The sequence below is a fragment of the Python bivittatus genome, unplaced genomic scaffold (assembly GCF_059951505.1).
Source record: "Python bivittatus isolate LINGU-HERP-01145 unplaced genomic scaffold, Pbiv_v1 ctg000850_np1212, whole genome shotgun sequence".
Classification (NCBI taxonomy): Eukaryota; Metazoa; Chordata; class Lepidosauria; order Squamata; family Pythonidae; genus Python; species Python bivittatus.
Window position 1 is genome coordinate 20,711,322 of NW_028277112.1, and position 17,983 is coordinate 20,729,304.

The following is a 17,983-nucleotide window of genomic DNA, read 5'->3' on the forward strand; positions in this document are numbered from 1 at the left end:
GTGACACCAAGTTGGGAAAGACTTGTAGTAGATCATATGACAGAGAGTAAACAATGCAGTCCATAGGCTGCATGTGGCTCACCAGTAACCTTTGGGTTCCCCAGAAAGGGTGGGTTCAAAAAATTAAATTCTTGCAAAGGTTGAAGGCACTTAAAATCCCCAACACAAAAAGATTAAGCACATTTGGGTCCTGGCCTCACCCAATTCTGAAACATAGCCCTTGACATGCAATACAGTCTGGTGCGGCCTTGAACTGATGAACTGATGAAAATTGTACCCTATTACAAATTATTATCAATTCAGGCAGCACAAAAAAAAAACAAACCCTTCAATATTGGTCAGTATTAGACAAATTACCCCATTCTTCTTTTTAAAGACACATTTACCTTTAAAATATGAAGGACAGTGAAGGTTAGTTGGAGATTTTAGTACAGTCATAGATCACACAAAGTTTGGAATTAATCAGCTAAGCCTACAAGGCTATAAAGTTCCCACCTATACATGTAGACATGTATAGGACTAATTGTTATATTCAAAATCAAATAAGTATTCTTAACTAGGAATTATACAGTTACTGAATAAAAATATATTTAATATTCCTGTATTCATACTCAAAGTACTTTGAAACTTCTGAATTTTCTTAAAGACTGTTAAATTGCATGTGAGCAACATAGGTGTATCTTCCTAACCATGACGACACAAAAATGACAAAATGTGCATTGTGACATCCTAATGCATGCTCCATTCTTTCATACTTGTGTCATACTGTCATACACAAGTAGGTAAGGGTGGAACAAAAGTTGAAACAGAAGTTTTACTTCACTGGCACAGAAGATAAATTACCTCACTTTTCAAATTCAAATAAGACTAAATGTATTAAGAATTAACCTTGCTGTGTAATCTAATGCATGACTACTTAGGAGTAAATCCAGATGGATTTAGCAGGATTCAATATTTTATAAGAATACATAAAATTTTAGCCCTAATTATTTGAATGTAATGGAAGCTCATGGGATGACTTTGGACCAGTCACTCTCTCTCAGTTGAACTTAGCTCACAGCATTGTTGCTGTAGGGAAAAATGGGAGGAGGAAGCACTACATACACCATTTTGGGTTCCTGTTGCAAAGGAGGGATATAAATGTAATTAATAAACAAAAATAAATATATATTTTTTAAAATATAACATTTCCTTAGTTATAAGGAAGATGCAAAACTAATGAAAAGTAATGTTTAAGGGAAGAGGACATATTTCTATTTAAACAAAACTTATATGAAATTCAGGAGAAATAATTTGTGATTCTAAGAAATTACAAAAAAAAATTAACTTCAATTGTGCATATTCAAGAATATCACAAATGGTTTCATGCTAAGAATTTTAAGGGGTAGGGTGAATTTAATTGTGTTAATTGGTTTACTAAAATGCATTAATTTTCTAAAAGATGCAGTTCCATTCTTCATAATAACAGAACATCTCATCATGTTTCCAGGGCAACCCACCATCCTATTTCTCTTGCAGTTTATTTCAGTAATAGTTAATATCATCTGAAAAATGCAGGGGTGTGTGTGAGAGAGGGAGGGAGGCAGGCAGGCAGGCAGGCTAAAGCACAAGGGCTTCGTACCAAGTCACCAAATCAGAATCAGTTCCAGACCTGTACAGTCCCGTGATGTCAGCTGGCTTTAAGAGCTGATTTGGGTTGTTTGTTTATCGGGTTGTTTCTTTGTTTTAGGATTTTGTTTTACATAGCAATTGGTTTGAAAAGCAACTAAAGCCAGTGTTTCCTTTGCAACTCTGACCCTATGGGCAACCTATTCTCCCATTGCCAGGAACTTTTGCTTCACAATGGCTTCTGGCTCAGGTGTCAAGGCAACCATTATTCTCTTCCTTCCAACAGAGTTTCAGTAAGACAATAAATAAACCAAATACCCAAGGAATAAAGCAAGGAAATATAGTGTGCAATTTTGGAACAGATGCAAAACTTAGAAATCAAAACAGAGTTCCTATGTTCTGGGTTCTTCCCAAGATCTATACAGTCTAAAGACAGACTACTGTTTCTGGATGTAATATCGTTCTACAATCCATTGTCCAAATATGCAGATTATTTTCTAAAACTATTTGTCCCACAACTTTTGCCTTATTTTAGGGATTCCATAGATTTTATTAACAAACTTGGACTGATTAGTTCTATACTGTACCATGCTATACTAGCCAATCTGGATATTTCTTCTTTGTATACTGATAGATGAGGCCATTACAGAGAAGACCTTAACCCTTCAGAGTGTCCACAGTCCTTCTACTTGTTTAATTTTAGAATTTTAAAATGATTTTATTTAAGAATTATTTCTTCTTTAATAATAATTTAATAATCACAGTCCAAAGGAATTGCTATAGATCCTCCTATGGCTCTTGAAGTAGCTTATTTATTGGTAGACTCTTTTGAATCTAAACATATTTATCATCAGGCCAATCTTTCTCCTTAATATATTTTATTTCAGTGTTGTTTTATAAATGACTTTTTAAGATTTGGACAAGTAATTGTAAACAACTTCATATATTCCATCAATGTATTAACTCCAGACAAGCTCAGTTTATCCTCCAAGCTGACCTGTTCCAGGTTCACCTCTTAGATTTATTTATTTAAATGGCTGCCCATCTTGCACAAGCAACTCTGTGTGCTAAACACAAATAAAAAACATCAATATAATCCTAAATAACCACAAAGAGCCAAAATAGAAATAAATTTAAAAAGAGATGCAATAATTAACCATTCAGGATTCCAGATTCAAACCACTCCACAAACAAAAAACTGCAGACTGTACTACTGTGATTATGTTTGATAGCTGTCACTCAAGAAATCTCTAGTAGAATTTACAATATGGGTTATTTTTAAGAACCAAATATAATTGATCTTCTGAATATGATTTGGTGACAGAATTGGGTAAGTTAGAAAGGGATTTAATCCACAGAGGGTACTCTTTGTTATATAATAGGTAAGACTTAGAGTCAGTTTTCAACAGTGAAAAATATTATTAAAGAAGAAAAGTAGATCTGATGTGTGTAATATAGCAATATACATTTTATCATTTAATCATATAGCTTCAAGGTTTACCAAAATTATTTTCAAATATTGGTTTTTAGCTCAGGATATTCCTGGATACCAGTCTAAGACTATTATGCTTCTAGTTACACTAAGAATATTTCCCACTAGCATGTAAACAGTGATTCTTTCCTCCAGATGCAACAGTCCATTTCTGTTTTAGGGCATGCTTTCCTTGTGGACAGTGTATTTATTGTCACTATATTCTGAAATTCAAATAATTCATTAACACCATAGATTAGAAGACCTATACTCTTTTTCATTTCATTAAAGCTATTTCTACACCAGTAATCTCTGTTATTAAGTGTTCATTTCATTTACTTCATATAGACAAAAATATCAGAAAATTAAGAAAAGAGAATTGGCAAACATTTGTGGAACATCAGACACAAGAGTACTAAAGCATCTATCCTTAAGCATGGGTTATAGGGTTTTTCATTGGTTTTTAAACTAGTGCCTTAACTTGGCAAATATTTTGTGTTTTCTAGCTGCAGCAGAAAGCTACAGATAGTCCTTGCTTAACTACCACAATTGGGACTGGAATCTCGATCATTCAGCAAAGTGGTCATTAAGCAGGACGCCCACGATTGCATCGCTCAACAACCACAATCCAGGCACTCCCAGTTGTGGTTAAGCAATCTCCCGGATTGTTAAGCAGATGGAGCGAAAGAGCTACCTGCTGAAGGATTTCAGCTCCGTGCACAGAGTCCTTTTGCTCTCAAACATTCCTGCAGCCCACCAAAGGATTTCCCCTCTCCTCCATGCACAGGGGGAAATCCTTCAAGGGCTGCAAGAATGGAGCTGAAACAACTGGTCGTAAATCAAGGATTATCTGTAGTAGCTACTTTGGGTAATTGGGATCATTTTTACATTCTTGCCAAAAGTTCATTTGTATTATGCTCTACTGCTTATTATTTTGCCAAAGTGTAGGTAATTAATCTGATATATTTTATGCTTTTATTTAATTGGGGTTTTTTTCCCCTTTTTATGGTTTGCATCAGTTTCCAAAATTCCACTATATGCGGCCTTGCTTTTTTATTTTTTTTTTTGGTGCCTTAGTCAGTCTTGACCCCTGGCAATTGCCTGGATGAGTCCCTGCAGTTGTCTTGGCAAGGTTTTTCAGAAGTGGTTTGTCATTGCCTGCTTCCTAGGGCTGAGAGAGAGTGGCTGGCCCAAGATCACCAGGCTGGCTTTGTGCCTAAGGTGGGGCTAGAACTCAGTCTCCCAGTCTCTAGCCTGATACCTTAACTACTACACCAAACTGGCTGTCATGTCCTTGCTCTATTCCCTGTATATTTGGTTTACTGATGTATAGCACGCACTATTTCACAATGGTTAATGAATGTATTATTCATCTTTTCTATTTGTACTTTTAACACTAATGTACAGTATGTAATGTAAAGATTTTATTTCTATCGTTACAGTTCCCTGACAAAGAGGTTTTCCCCACAAAATGCATTACTTCCCAGTTTAGCCCACACCCATGCAATTAAAGGCCTACCCATCTAGGCTGACCCTGTTTAGCTTTCCAAAGCAGCTAAGTCAATTAGAAGTTGTTACCTGCTGAGGTATGTAATCTAAATAAATGATCAGATTTTTACAAATGATAATAGCAACAGAATAACTGTATAGCATTTTGATATTGGAACTGACAAAATATAAATCTATATTTTACAATCTTATTATCAATAAACAATTAATTTTGGGATAAAATGAATTCAATATTAGCCCCATATTTGATACATTATTATTTATATAATTCAATGTTTTACCTATACCAAATATTTAACATTCTAAGCAGTCAAAACATGACTTCATGATCAAAAAAGAGTAACATGATTTTGGGGAAGGGAGGACTGGACTCATTTCTGAGAATTTCCTTTACCAAATAAAGTTAAACTTTGTGGAGCAATTAAACAGGCACAATTGGGACCAGCAACTTGGTCGTTAAGCAAAGTGGTTGCTAAGTGAAACCGCGACTGTGTTTAAGATCTTACTTCAGCTTTCCTTTGCTTTACAGACCTGCGAAGGTTGTAAATGCGAGGATTGGTTGCAAAGTTACTTTTTCATTACCGTCATAACTGCAAACGATCACTAAACAAGGCAGTTGCTAAACAAGGACTACCTGTGAGTGAATGAGTGTGAGATTTTGGATTTGTTTATATGTATATTTATATGTAGACAAAATGAATCCAAGTCTGAATATTATGATGGTTGCCCCTGGATATCCTGTCTGAAATAAACTTCCTTCCAGACTATTTTGGGATTCTGGATATGAAAGAAAAATTCTGCTGTTATGGTTTTGCAAAATAAATAACTGGGGGCTTTATCTAGCCTCAACCCTGATTCAAGAATGAATCAAATAAACAAAGCTAGCTGACTAGAAAATGCTTATTTTGTAATAAGGTTTTTGAACAGACTCACAGAACCGGAAAGAACAGAAATGAGGGTAAAAGACTAAAATTTAAATAAACTCAGTCACGCTCAGTGTATATTGGTGATACAACCTCCTTTTTTATAACTTATTAATAAAGACAGTGGATATTAATAAATGGACAATTAATAAGAGGGCTTTGTGCCTAAGGCAGAACTAGACTTCACGGTCTCTTAGTTCCTAGCCTGGCACCTTTAACTATTACACCAAACTGGCTCTCATATGATTCTCATGATTTTTACAATATACTAAATTTACAAATATACTAAATATACAAAATACTAAAATTAGGAGCTACAGGAAAGTATGGGTTAACCAATCTTTATTACGGTCATAGACCAACATAAAGTACAGGTTAAAGAATTGCAATTTTCAGTGCATGAACATCAGCAGAAGACCATTTTGACATCTATGGCATTTCTATAAATTTTAAAGTTAATTTAATATGAATAATCCTCATTATTGGATACTTCTGCATCCTTTTAGAAAAATACTACTAAACTATTGTGGCAGTAAAAAGGGGATGATTATATATGCCACCTTGATGGATTTCCTTGAGTAAAAAGCAGGATAAAAATATAGTGAATTCTCAATATGAGGATACATGACTGTTCTGACCTCCCACTTACAGTTTCTTGTTTATAAATATGAGTTTATATTTCCACATCACACCTTGTCCAACTTCCAGTCCTTCACAAAGGAGTTTGAAGCTGATTCCAAAAGAACTTGCACAGAACATGCTGAGTTTATAGGTAGGGGATAAAACTTAGAATTTCCTGGAGCAGGACTGCCATAAACGCCAACAATCAACTGCCACCTAGCCTCAGAAAAGCAAAGCAAGATGTAGTTGCGACCATGGAAAAGGCAGGAAAAAGAAACACTGGATTTAAATTGCAGTGGTTATAAGAGGGATGCGTTATCATATTGGCAGAGGATAATCAACTGCTTCATCCAAGTATTCAATAAATATTTTTATTTAGATGTGTTATGGCAAGTATCTAGGTGCCTTCTGACAAGTTTGAGCTGGGAAGCCTGATTCTGTCAGCATTCATCCTCTTTCCCTCCAGCTGATTAACAGAAGACTACAGAGAACATCATCCAGTCAGTATCTGGTCTCTGAGTTCTTACTGATCCTTGAGCAACAGAAAAGTCTTACAATTCCCATTAAAAAAAAAAAGGGAAATAAAACAAGTATTTTAGTATATATTGCATGGAAGTGTCTAGTCATCTGCCAAAAAAAATCCTGAGCAGCAGATATAAAGCAAGATTTTCTGGATTCAAAAATGCTATTCTCCTGTTCCATTTGAAAACCTCTTGCAAGCAGTAATGATTCAACAATGGCATACTCGTACTTTTTCAACCAGTACTTTCCTTAGTACCTCTAGCCACAATTGCATGCTGCTATAGCAGTTAAAGTCAGGGAGACAGAGGCAATTTATAGAATACCTGCAGATAGGAACCAGATACTGTACAGGATAAAGCCCAACAAGGTGGGAGGTGCTGGGGAGAGATAGTAATAGTTGCTGGAATCCAGGAGCCAGAAGGCAAAGTGAAGCACAAATTCTTGGCAATGGGAAAATGGCCTGTCTACAAGCTCTGCAAATCTGCAGAGTTGCCAAGGTAAAGATTCCCTTTTCAATGATTTTAGATACATTGCAGTTGAACAAGAACTAAACCACCATGAAATTTAAACTGCTTCTAAAATGGTGCAGTCTATGTAGAGATGCCCACTGACCATGCCTAATGAAATTCTCCCATTTCGACAGAGAGCTGGTAAAAACGCCAATATTTTAAACAAACCATTATGATAATTATATTGATGTAGGCATTTTCTCTGAAATGTTGAGGTTTAGGTGTTAGAGAAGCCAACATTTTTTTAATGGTTTTGTAACACTCTTCATACAAATGTTAGTCAGAGACAAATCATATGTGGGCTGGGAATGGGCGACACAGTATTGCTCTGGTTCGCTTCCTTTCTATGGGACTGGTGTTAATTGGGAGAGAGAGGTCCCACCCTCATCCCCTATTATGTGGGGTGCCACAGGGTTTGGTACTCTCTCCAATCTTATTTAATATCTACTTGAAGCCACTGGGTGAGATCTTTCATCACCATGGGGTGAGGTACCATCTGTATGCTGATGGTGCCCAGTTATGTATCTCCACCCCTGGCAAATTAAGCAATGCTGTTGATGTCTTGTCCCGGTGCCTGGAGGCTGGGGGGTCTGGATGGGGAACAACAGGCTTCAGCTGAACCCTGGCAAGATTGAGTAGCTCTGGGTTTGGGGGCCTTCTGGATCTGGAAATGTACCATCTTTGGTAGTGGATGGGGTAGCACTACCCAGACAGACCCAGTGCACAACCTGAGGGTCCTTCTAGACTCTCGACTCCTGCTCAATGAACAGGTGGTAGTCGTAGCTAGGAGGGCCTTCACACAGCTTTGTTTTGTGCACCACTGAGCCCCTTCCCGGACCATTTTTCCACTCACTGTCACCCATGCCCTGGTGTCCTGCATGGATTACTGTAACATGGTCCACATGGGGCTGCCCTTGAAAATTATCTGGAAGATTTAGCTGGTGCAGAATGCATCTGCATGGACAGTTATTTGTGCCCCTAGGATGACACACGCTACACCTCTGTTCCACGAGCTGCATTGGCTGCTAGTTTGCTTCTGGGTGTAATTCAAGATGCTGGTTTTGATCTTTAAAGCCCTACATGGTGTGAGACCTGATTATCTGAGGGACTGTCTCTTCCTGGTTACATCTACCCATTCCATCAGGTCAAGTAGAAGAGGTATGCTCCGGGTCCCGTCTCCTCGGGAGTTCCATCTGGTGGGACCCAAGAGACGTGTCTTTTCTGCTGTGGCCTCCACCTTCTGGAATATCATTCCCCCTGAGATGAGGTTAGCCCTCTCAGTGAGGTTACCCTAACACTTTTATGTTTGGTCTCCCTGCCTCCAGTACCGTAATAAACAGTCTGTGCCTCATCAGAATTGCATGCTGGTCTCCAGTTTAAATTAACTGTCAGGGAAAAGCCCTGGCCTATTCCAAAGCCCTATTTCCTATCCATGATCCAGATAGGAGATTGTTCCAGATCTCTTTGAATGACATCCCATTTTAGTTCTGCAGTGAATAAATACATAAACTAACAAAACTAAATAACATACTTATATATAAAATAGAGTTGCTATTAACTTTGCTTTGCCTGATGCTATCAAGCATATTAAGCTTTAAACCACCAACCACTTATTTTTCATTTCAGGTAACAAGGAAGGAAATCTTGGATATGTTAATCATTATTATTGCCCTTATCCAACCACTTTATTACTTATCTACCCTGTTTTTACAGAATTAATATTTTAATTCTAGTGTAAATTCTAAATAAAAGCCTAAGTACAAGATACACACCAGCATTTTATAAAAATAAAATGTTCTGTTCTCTAGGTATTTTGAGACAGAGAATGAATCATATTTTAGAAAATTCCCCATAATCTTTAAGATTAATTATCATTTTATTCATAGAAATAATTGGGAAAACCTAAAACATTATTTAAGGCAAATTATTTCAGTAGTTTACATATCATGCTAAATTACACCCTATTCACATCTAAATTCAGAAAGAACTTCTAAATCTTATTTGAAAAGGAAATCATCATAAAGAATGATGAATGTACATTATTTTGTAGTTGCAAAAAAATTAAAAATCAAAATGTAGGCTGTCGGGCAGGATCAGAGTTCTGTGCAAAGTTTTTCATCGAAGAGGAGTGGAATGTTTGCAGTGGCTAACTTCTGTCCCTCGTGCTCAGCGGAAGCATGTGGGGAGGCGGGTGGCAAATACACCAGAGCAAACTGCAAGCAGCAGAGAGAGGTCAAGATAAAGGAACTCTGCTTGAACTCAGCTTCTGCTGACCACATCCATGCTCTTCTTTGTGGAGTTATAGAAGCAGTTCTTCTGATGATGTTTTTTCAACTTCCCAATTTAGCAGAAATTAAAACAGAAACAGCTGTAGCTGTAGGCAGACTAGTGAAATGGATAAAAATGGCTGCCTGAAGGGAGAGGGATCAGGAGGCTGTGTGCTTTCTAGTCTTCAAAAAGTGGTCAGAATTTCTTCACAAAAGGAAGCCTGCATACACTGCAGAGAGATTGAAAACAGACCTTCTACAAACATTATAATTAATGAATTGTGATGTCAGCAGTTAAGATTTTGAAGATCAAAATCAAGTGCATGTACACGCTCATGCACACACTTTTACCATTCAATCATCTGTGCCTGGCAAGAGAGTTGGCCAGATTCTAGACTTATGAGGGCTCTCTAAGTAGCTCTTAGGGAGAACAGAATAAGCTCTCCAAAGCAAAGGAAACTCCGAAAACTATTCTGAGCACTCCTTGCTCCATGAAGAATTTTTTGAAGGGTTATGCCTAAGCTTGAAGTCTGGCATTCTGAATTCTTTGGGAGACTCAGCACATGGCAGCACCTAGCCAACTCTGCCTGGGCACAAAAAAGTTAAGCAGTCACTGGTTTACTAACAGTCACTAACCAGTGACTATTTACAAGTTTAATATATAAGTAATTTTCCCCCCTCTTCCCCCCTTTTCTTAGTTTGGGGTTGCTTACTTTTTTTCTTTTCTTTTGGTTTCTATTAATTTTTTCTTGAAGTTAAAATATTGCTTTGTTAATTGTGTATGTTAAAAATGTAAAACAAAACAAAGCTAAACATAGCTAAGCAGAATTGGATGTAGTTGGTACTTGGATGGCAGATGATCAAAAAATTCTAGGACTGGCAGCTAAATTTTGAAACTGAAATAACATCCCAGAGGACAATGATAAATAATTTCCACTTGTTGCCCAATACACTATATACTTAATTGTTGTACGCTGAGGAAGGAAGGAAGGAAGGAAGGAAGGAAGGAAGGAAGGAAGGAAGGAAGGAAGGAAGGAAGGAAGGAAGGAAGGAAGGAAGGAAGGAAGGAAGGAAGGAAGGAAGGAAGGAAGGAAGGAAGGAAGGAAGGAAGGAAGGAAGGAAGGCAGGAAGGCAGGCAGGCAGGCAGGCAGGCAGGCAGGCAGGCAGGCAGGCAGGCAGGCAGGCAGGCCATATAATCTCCCAGTTTGGTTTGAAGGAGCGTTTACGTTTAGCTGCTTGATGGACAAGTCTCAGGCCAAAAGAAAAGGTTTCTGGCAGTGGAGCCCCTTGTGTGGCATAAATTGATCTCTTAGCTTTGACTTCTTGGATCCTGGGTCCCTATTAAACATACTCATGTCCATGATCTGTATGTTCTCAAATAGGGATTTAGATTCAAATGCCTAGGGATCCTGAAAAAAACCCAATTCCATATTTTCCAGGCCCATGACTGCATTGCTTCTCAGGGCTAAAAATGTGACTGCCCTTCTACAATTCAGTATCATCCACAAAACAAGTACAGAAAGAATACAGATAGTCCTCACCTAACAACCACAATTGGGGCTGGAACTTCTGTTACTAAGTGATGCAGTCGTTAGGCAAAACAGGCATTGCTGAGCGACCACAATCCCAGCAGTCCCAGTTGCCATTGTTAAGTGAATGCCCCAGTCATTAGGCGAGGCACTTCCTGCCAGCTTCCCACAATCAAGTCAGTGGGGAAGCTGGCAGGAATTTGCAAGCCCCAGGCACTGCCGGGTGGAGGAGGGAGTGAGAGGGTGCACGGAGTGTGTAGGAAAGTCAGGTCAGGTGCGCTGGGGTGCAGTGCAGATTGGGGGTGCGAGGGCCCCAGAACCACTCGGATTTTCAGCCCCAGAATAGAGAGGCTTCTGAAGCCTCTCCACTCTAGGGCTGAAAATCCTCTGTGGCTGAAAATCCAAACAGGATTTCAGCACAGGGCATTTTCAAGCAGTCCCCAAAGCTCCATGCACTAAACACCCCATGCCGAAATCCTGCTTGGATTTTTGGCATGAAGTTTTTTCAGGAACCCCCAAAGCTATGTGCACTAAACGCCCCATGTAGCTTTGGGGACTGCCTGAAAATGCCCTGTGCCAAAATTCTGCTTAGATTTGATCACAGAGCTTTTTCAGCCAACCCTGTGGGGAGTCCTCTCAGACAAGAGGGAGTCCTCTCAGCAGGCAGCAGCGGCTTGCAACCTTCCCTGCTGGCTTCCCCATTGACTTTCTGGGGAAAGCCAGCAAGGCAGATTGCAAATGGCGATCACATGACAACCAGTCGTAAGGGTGAACCAGTTGCCAAGGGCCCAGATCGCCATAACTTCAGGTACGGGTTGTAAGTCTCCATTCAGTGCCATTGTAACTTTGAACGGTTGCTGAACGAATGGTCGTTAAGCAAGGACTATCTGTAATAGGAAATAAAGGGAGGGAGGAGTTATAAAAGCATTGCCAGTTTATATAAGTTCCATCTGAATCAATTATTTAAGGGGAGGGAACCTGAGAGCAACAGATAGCTATCATAAATTTATAGAAAACAGAGAAATCCAGATGTTTTCCCCAAAATGTGTTTTATTTTCAAATATTCAAATTCAAATGAAATTTCGTTAGCAAATGAATATAACTTAGAATTTTTACAGTATGGTATCCAAGTATCCAACTTTTATTCCATGTCCAAATCAACAGAAAGGTGCTCAGATGTGTACAATATACTATATTTCAGTGTCTTATGTTTTGTTCACATTATTCAAAGACCTTGAGTAAGGATTTCCATTTGATTTGTGTTTTTGTCTGGATACTTCCATAGGTAACTGAATTAAGAAGAGGTGCCTCCCTACATCCTTCCCAAATGAGGATCAGGGAAATTCTCCCACATTAGAAAAATTATGCACTGTATTCCTCATTAAGAGATACCACCTTGGATAACTTTTGAACTGGCCAGTCTATAGCCTTAGTTAAAAAAAAACAAATACAGTGTTTTATAACCTCTGTATAACTCTGTCATGGTCATTAAAGTTCAGAGCAACACAAGAGCCACAGGAGTAGTTTCTATTATATCTTATTGTTTCTAACTATCTATCCATTTTTTAGAGAAACGTGAAGGCAATGAAGTAAGGCTGAATTTCTACCCATAAATCATGGGTTATTTGTCATGGACCACTGTAATCCTGGGCAAAAATTTCTAAGCCTTTAACAACAGTATTTAAGCTAGTTCATACAACTTCAGACATAATTTGTTCAACCATGGTTTACTGCATAAACCATAGCTGGTCATAAACCAGTTTACAAACCCAGTGACTATATTCATACAACATGCTAAGTCATTCTGAATTACATTTTATCTTAATGCACTGGGTGAATTCTGGCAATACCTGAAATCCTACACTTTTGAGTTCAAGCAACCATTATTCTTTTCTTTGGACAATCCCTGATTCAACTGTTTTGCTGTCTCTTTGCTTACATTCTCAGCATACACAGACTTAAAAAAACTGAGCCCAGGTTCACTTGGTTCTGGTGACTACGCCTAGCATGGTTTCCTTTCTAGTCTTGTGCCTAGTTCCTATATCTAGGGCCAGAGTAAGTTGCTTCTTTCTTTAACCCATTTTATGGTCTCTGGACCAGAAAGGATCCACTTATCATTAGAAGTCTTTTATCATCCTAAAACACTTACTTGATTCAGCATGTGGTACAACCAGGTGTTTTTGTTTTGCACTGCTTTTTTGGTGCCTGCCAGGGATAGGTAGTTATAACCCATTCTTTTGCTATTGCCTTCATTTTCCCTTTCTAACTCTATTTTGCCCCATGTTCCCCTTTTCTAGGGCTACTATATCTGAACGGCAGAAACACAGATGTCCACTAGATGGCAGCAAAACCTTAACATTTTTATGTACTTTTTCAGCTTTCTCATGATTGTCCAGATTTTTGCAGCCCAGATATAGTATCCCAACTCATTTCTCTTACAAATAAGTTTCTACTGGGAAGACAAACCAACCAATATTGAAAATTATCCCAGTGATTTATTTCCTACTATAAATGCTAAACACTATCTCCTTCTTCTCCATCATTTCTATTAGTTAAAATAATTAGAATTATGTACAGGTTTATTTGCTAACAAGTGGTCATGCTGAGTAATTTTCTTCTATTAGCACCAGTTGTTTCACTTATTTTTTTCTCTGTGCTTTCTGGTTTGCCTGTATGCATTAAGTATATTTGTTAATCTGAACACTAATGCTTATCTGTACTCATTATTCCCCATTAGTTGTGAAACTGAATGTGCTTGTTGACAATTTTACTTCCTGTTATTTGTGAATTTTAAGTGAAAGTCAGGGTTAATTTTCCTCAAATTAATGAGTTTGAAATAGTTGTTTTCCAGGTAACAAAAACAAATGCTTATATGTGCAGGCCACTTTAGCATGAATATCATTTAAAGCAGGGTCTAGCAATAACATGCCTGCCTGTATGCATGTAGGAACAGAAGATTCCTGGCCAAAAGACTAGGGCAAAAGCTTTGTACCTTTAACTGATGAATGGCCTGAAAAAGAGATATGCCTGTTTTGGGTGCCTTCTCCTCTTCCTCCTTCTTGAATTAAATGGTGAGTCAAGACCAGTTCCTACCGTGTTGCTGCATTTTGAGTGGTGAGCTGGGGCCACCATATAAAAAGTGAGTGAGCCCAGTAAAACATACATCATATTAGATCAAATCAGATACTTTTATTATAATTATTCCTGCTGATTGAACCCCATGTGTTTCACTTTTCACTTTTTGCCACATAAAAAACTAAACATTGGTAGCAACTTTGGGAAGAGGTTTGGGGGTCACATTCAAGGTTACAAGGGCCTCACACAGCCTTTAGGCCTCTGGTTGTGCATCCATAGTTTAAAATAATGTAAGAATGTCCTAGCATGAGCCATTGCAATCATTCTAAGAGCAAAACACTTGATGCAAAATCTGACACCCATCTTAGGGATAGCATATTCTATCTGGGGGAAGAAAGAGCTTTACCCATAGCAAATGGTGATTTAATAACACCACATTTAGTGGATGTTGAATACAACAGAATAAATTTCTTTCTAGGTGCCCCCCCCCCAAAATAAAGGATACATTCCATCCAATTAGTCCAGACAAGGCAGTTAAACTTATATTAATTTATCTTAATTTTACAATATCTGGGTGATTTACTTCTTGTGCAATGGCATCATTTTTCACATTAAGCAAATGATGTCATTTGCATCCATTCAAATCATTTGCATAATGACATCATTATTCAAATAGCATGTTGATGTATCTTAGCTAATGATATATTTTTATATTAAACAAACAAACATAACAGCCCTCCTTCCACCAAATAGTTTATTAAAACGAGGTGCCTGTGTTCATAATTTGGCAGCATTTGTTTGGCAAAAAGAAAAAAACATGTATCAATTAAAATGAAAAAGCTACATACCTTCACTAATTTCTCCTTTGCACTGTGATAATATGATTGCCTCAGTCCAGGCTACTGGAAGATTCACGTACTTCCCACAACCTAATACACTGAGACCTAGTCGTCTCTGTTCAGAATATAAAATGAAAAGAAGCAAAGGATTATATCATTTGTATTTCAGGCCCAATTGACTTACAATAGACTTGGGGCTGAACTAAAGGCTAGAGATGCACACGTTTCAGAAAGGATTCAGAAGAAATTCTTCTGATCTTGGGCAAGTGTAGTGCCTCTGTGGTATTCATTAAAGCAACCTGACATTTTTCAGCCCTCTGCCTGGAAAACATGCTGCTTAAGGAATCCATAAGACTCTTAAAGCAGTGGCATCTTTGGTCAAGCCTGAAAAAAGTGGAACTCTTGTAATAAATAACAGAAATGTCATGAATGGCAAATAAAAATAGCATTTTCAGAGTGTGCAAAACCCTACTTAAAGATAACATTTTAAAGGAACTGCTGACAAGAAAATACAGGGGCTAGCCAAGATAGCAATGTTTCATCCCTCAGGTTAACATTTAATAAGAAGATAAATACTGAGCTGTAATTACATTGTTACCATCATTTGAAGTGCCTTGCAACAAAACAATTAATTACGAGCTTGACTTGCACCGAGCCAGTTTGTGAAGAGGGTCCGTGCGGTGCTCTCCTAACAGGACCAAAACCATTCCAATGAAACATCTCCAGGCATTTGGGATTAGGGTTTAAAAACATAATTCTGTCAGAGTTGGAATTACTTTGCCTTCGTTTTATACTGGATTGCCAGTAGCAATATTTAACTTGATTAAAAAGGGAAAGTCTGTCAGGCCATTTCTTTTTCCTCATCTCCCAGAACAGGAGGCAATAGTTAAAAAGTAAGGGGTTTTCTGATGTCCCTTCCCCACCCCCAACATTATTTTCATGAAATTACATCATCCTGACTACTTTTAAAAAGAAAATAAGTATTTCAAGCATTTTTAATCTAGTAGTTTCTCACATGTTTTAGATGTCTAAGTACAAATTATTTTAAGGATGTCCTGTCTGTGGAACTCTGTTGAAGTAACATTCTTTTTAAGTTGTTTGCTTCCCTTGGCTAAGCAAACCCTACAAGAATTCTTAAACACACAGTTTGAAGCAAGGGGAGTTTACTGAAACAATCTTTTCTCTTTCCATTTTGCATTCCAGCACATAATTTCTCCCAATTTCTTCTGCTGCTTGTCTGCATCAATGAAGCTCTCATTTCAGCCCAAATTTTCACTTGTATAATTTAGTACAGAATACATAGCCAATCTTCAGAAACAGCACATATACCTCCCTGTGACATGCCATGTACTGTACTGTATTTTTTCAAGTTTCCACTCCTACTTTTTTACCCCTTCCTTGGGCTTCTACTATGTTAAATAAATTTAAGTCAATTGTGTGTGTTTTTTTAATCAAATAGATTAATTACACTGGCATATGAATAACAGCAAAAAAATCATATTTTAACTTTAGAAGGCATGAAGCCAGTAGTCCTTAGAAAAAAAACACAGGAACACAGTCCTGAAATATAGGAAACTGAGATTTCAAGCAAACTGGTTTACCCATATTGTCAGAACATGAGGCGGACATATTGTATCTCCTGGCTTACTACTGTTACTGCTCTTTCCGATTTCTACTGCGGTTTTGAATGCCAAGTAAAGGAGAAAAGACTTGAATGGAGTAAGGACTTGTTTTTTAATAAATTAAAATCTGACCCAGATAATAAGAATTGTTTAGCTATTAACTGACTGATAAAACAACATGCAGTACAATCCATGACATATACAGTGGGTCAAAAAAGTATTTAGTCAGCCACCAATTGTGCAAGTTCTCCCACTTAAAAAGATGAGAGAGGCCTGTAATTTTCATTATAGGTATACCTCAACTATGAGAGACAAAATGGGGGAAAAAATCCAGAAAATCACATTGTCTGATTTTTAAAGAATTTATTTGCAAATCATGGTGGAAAATAAGTATTTGGTCAATATCAAAAGTTCATCTCAATACTTTGTTATATATCCTTTGTTGGCAATGACAGAGGTCAAACGTTTTCTGTAAGTCTTCACAAGGTTTTCACATACTGTTGCTGGTATTTTGGCCCATTCCTCCATGCAGATCTCCTCTAGAGCAGTGATGTTTTGGGGCTGTCACTGGGCAACACGGACTTTCAACTCCCTCCAAAGGTTTTCCATGGGGTTGAGATCTGGAGACTGGCTAGGCCACTCCAGGACCTTGAAATGCTTCTTACGAAGCCACTCCTTCGTTGCCCGGGCGGTGTGTTTGGGATCATTGTCATGCTGAAAGACCCAGCCATGTTTCATCTTCAGTGCCCTTGCTGATGGAAGGAGGTGTTCACTCAAAATCTCACGATACATGGCCCCATTCATTCTTTCCTTTACAGAGATCAGTCGTCCTGGTCCCTTTGCAGAAAAACAGCCCCAAAGCATGATGTTTCCACCCCCATGCTTCACAGTAGGTATGGTGTTCTTTGGATGCATTCAGCATTCTCTCTCCTCCAAACACGAGGAGTTGAGTTTAGACCAAAACGTTCTACTTTGGTTTCATCTAACCATATGACATTCTCCCAATCCTCTTCTGGATCATCCAAATGCTCTAGCAAACTTCAGATGGGCCTGGACATGTACTGGCTTAAGCAGGGGGAAACATCTGCCACTGCAGGATTTGAGTCCCTGGCGGCATAGTGTGTTACTGATGGTAGCCTTTGTTACTTTGGTCCCAGCTCTCTGCAGGTCATTCACTAGGTCCCCCCATGTGGTTCCAGGATTTTTGCTCACCATTCTTGTGATCATTTTGACCCCACAGGGTGAGATCTTGCATGGAGCCCCAGATCGAGGGAGATTATCAGTGGTCTTGTATGTCTTCCATTTTCTAATTATTGCTCCCACAGTTGATTTCTTCACACCAAGCTGCTTGCCTATTGCAGATTCAGTCTTCCCAGCCTGGTACAGGTCTACAGTTTTGTTTCTGCTGTCCTTCAACAGCTCTTTGGTCTTGGCCATAGCGGAGTTTGGAGTGTGACTGTTTGAGGTTGTGGACAGGTGTCCTTTATA

At 38.3% G+C, this 17,983-nt stretch overlaps 1 protein-coding gene across 1 annotated transcript in view; it reads right to left on the minus strand.

Annotated features, from left to right (window-relative positions):
- TMEM232 (transmembrane protein 232) overlaps positions 1-17,983 on the minus strand; it is a 175,555-nt gene that overhangs the window by 149,332 nt on the left and 8,240 nt on the right. The window contains exon 3 of the mRNA XM_088130189.1: positions 14,883-14,988. Coding sequence (XP_087986315.1) covers positions 14,883-14,988 — 106 coding nt within the window. The remainder of the gene's footprint in view (positions 1-14,882; positions 14,989-17,983) is intronic.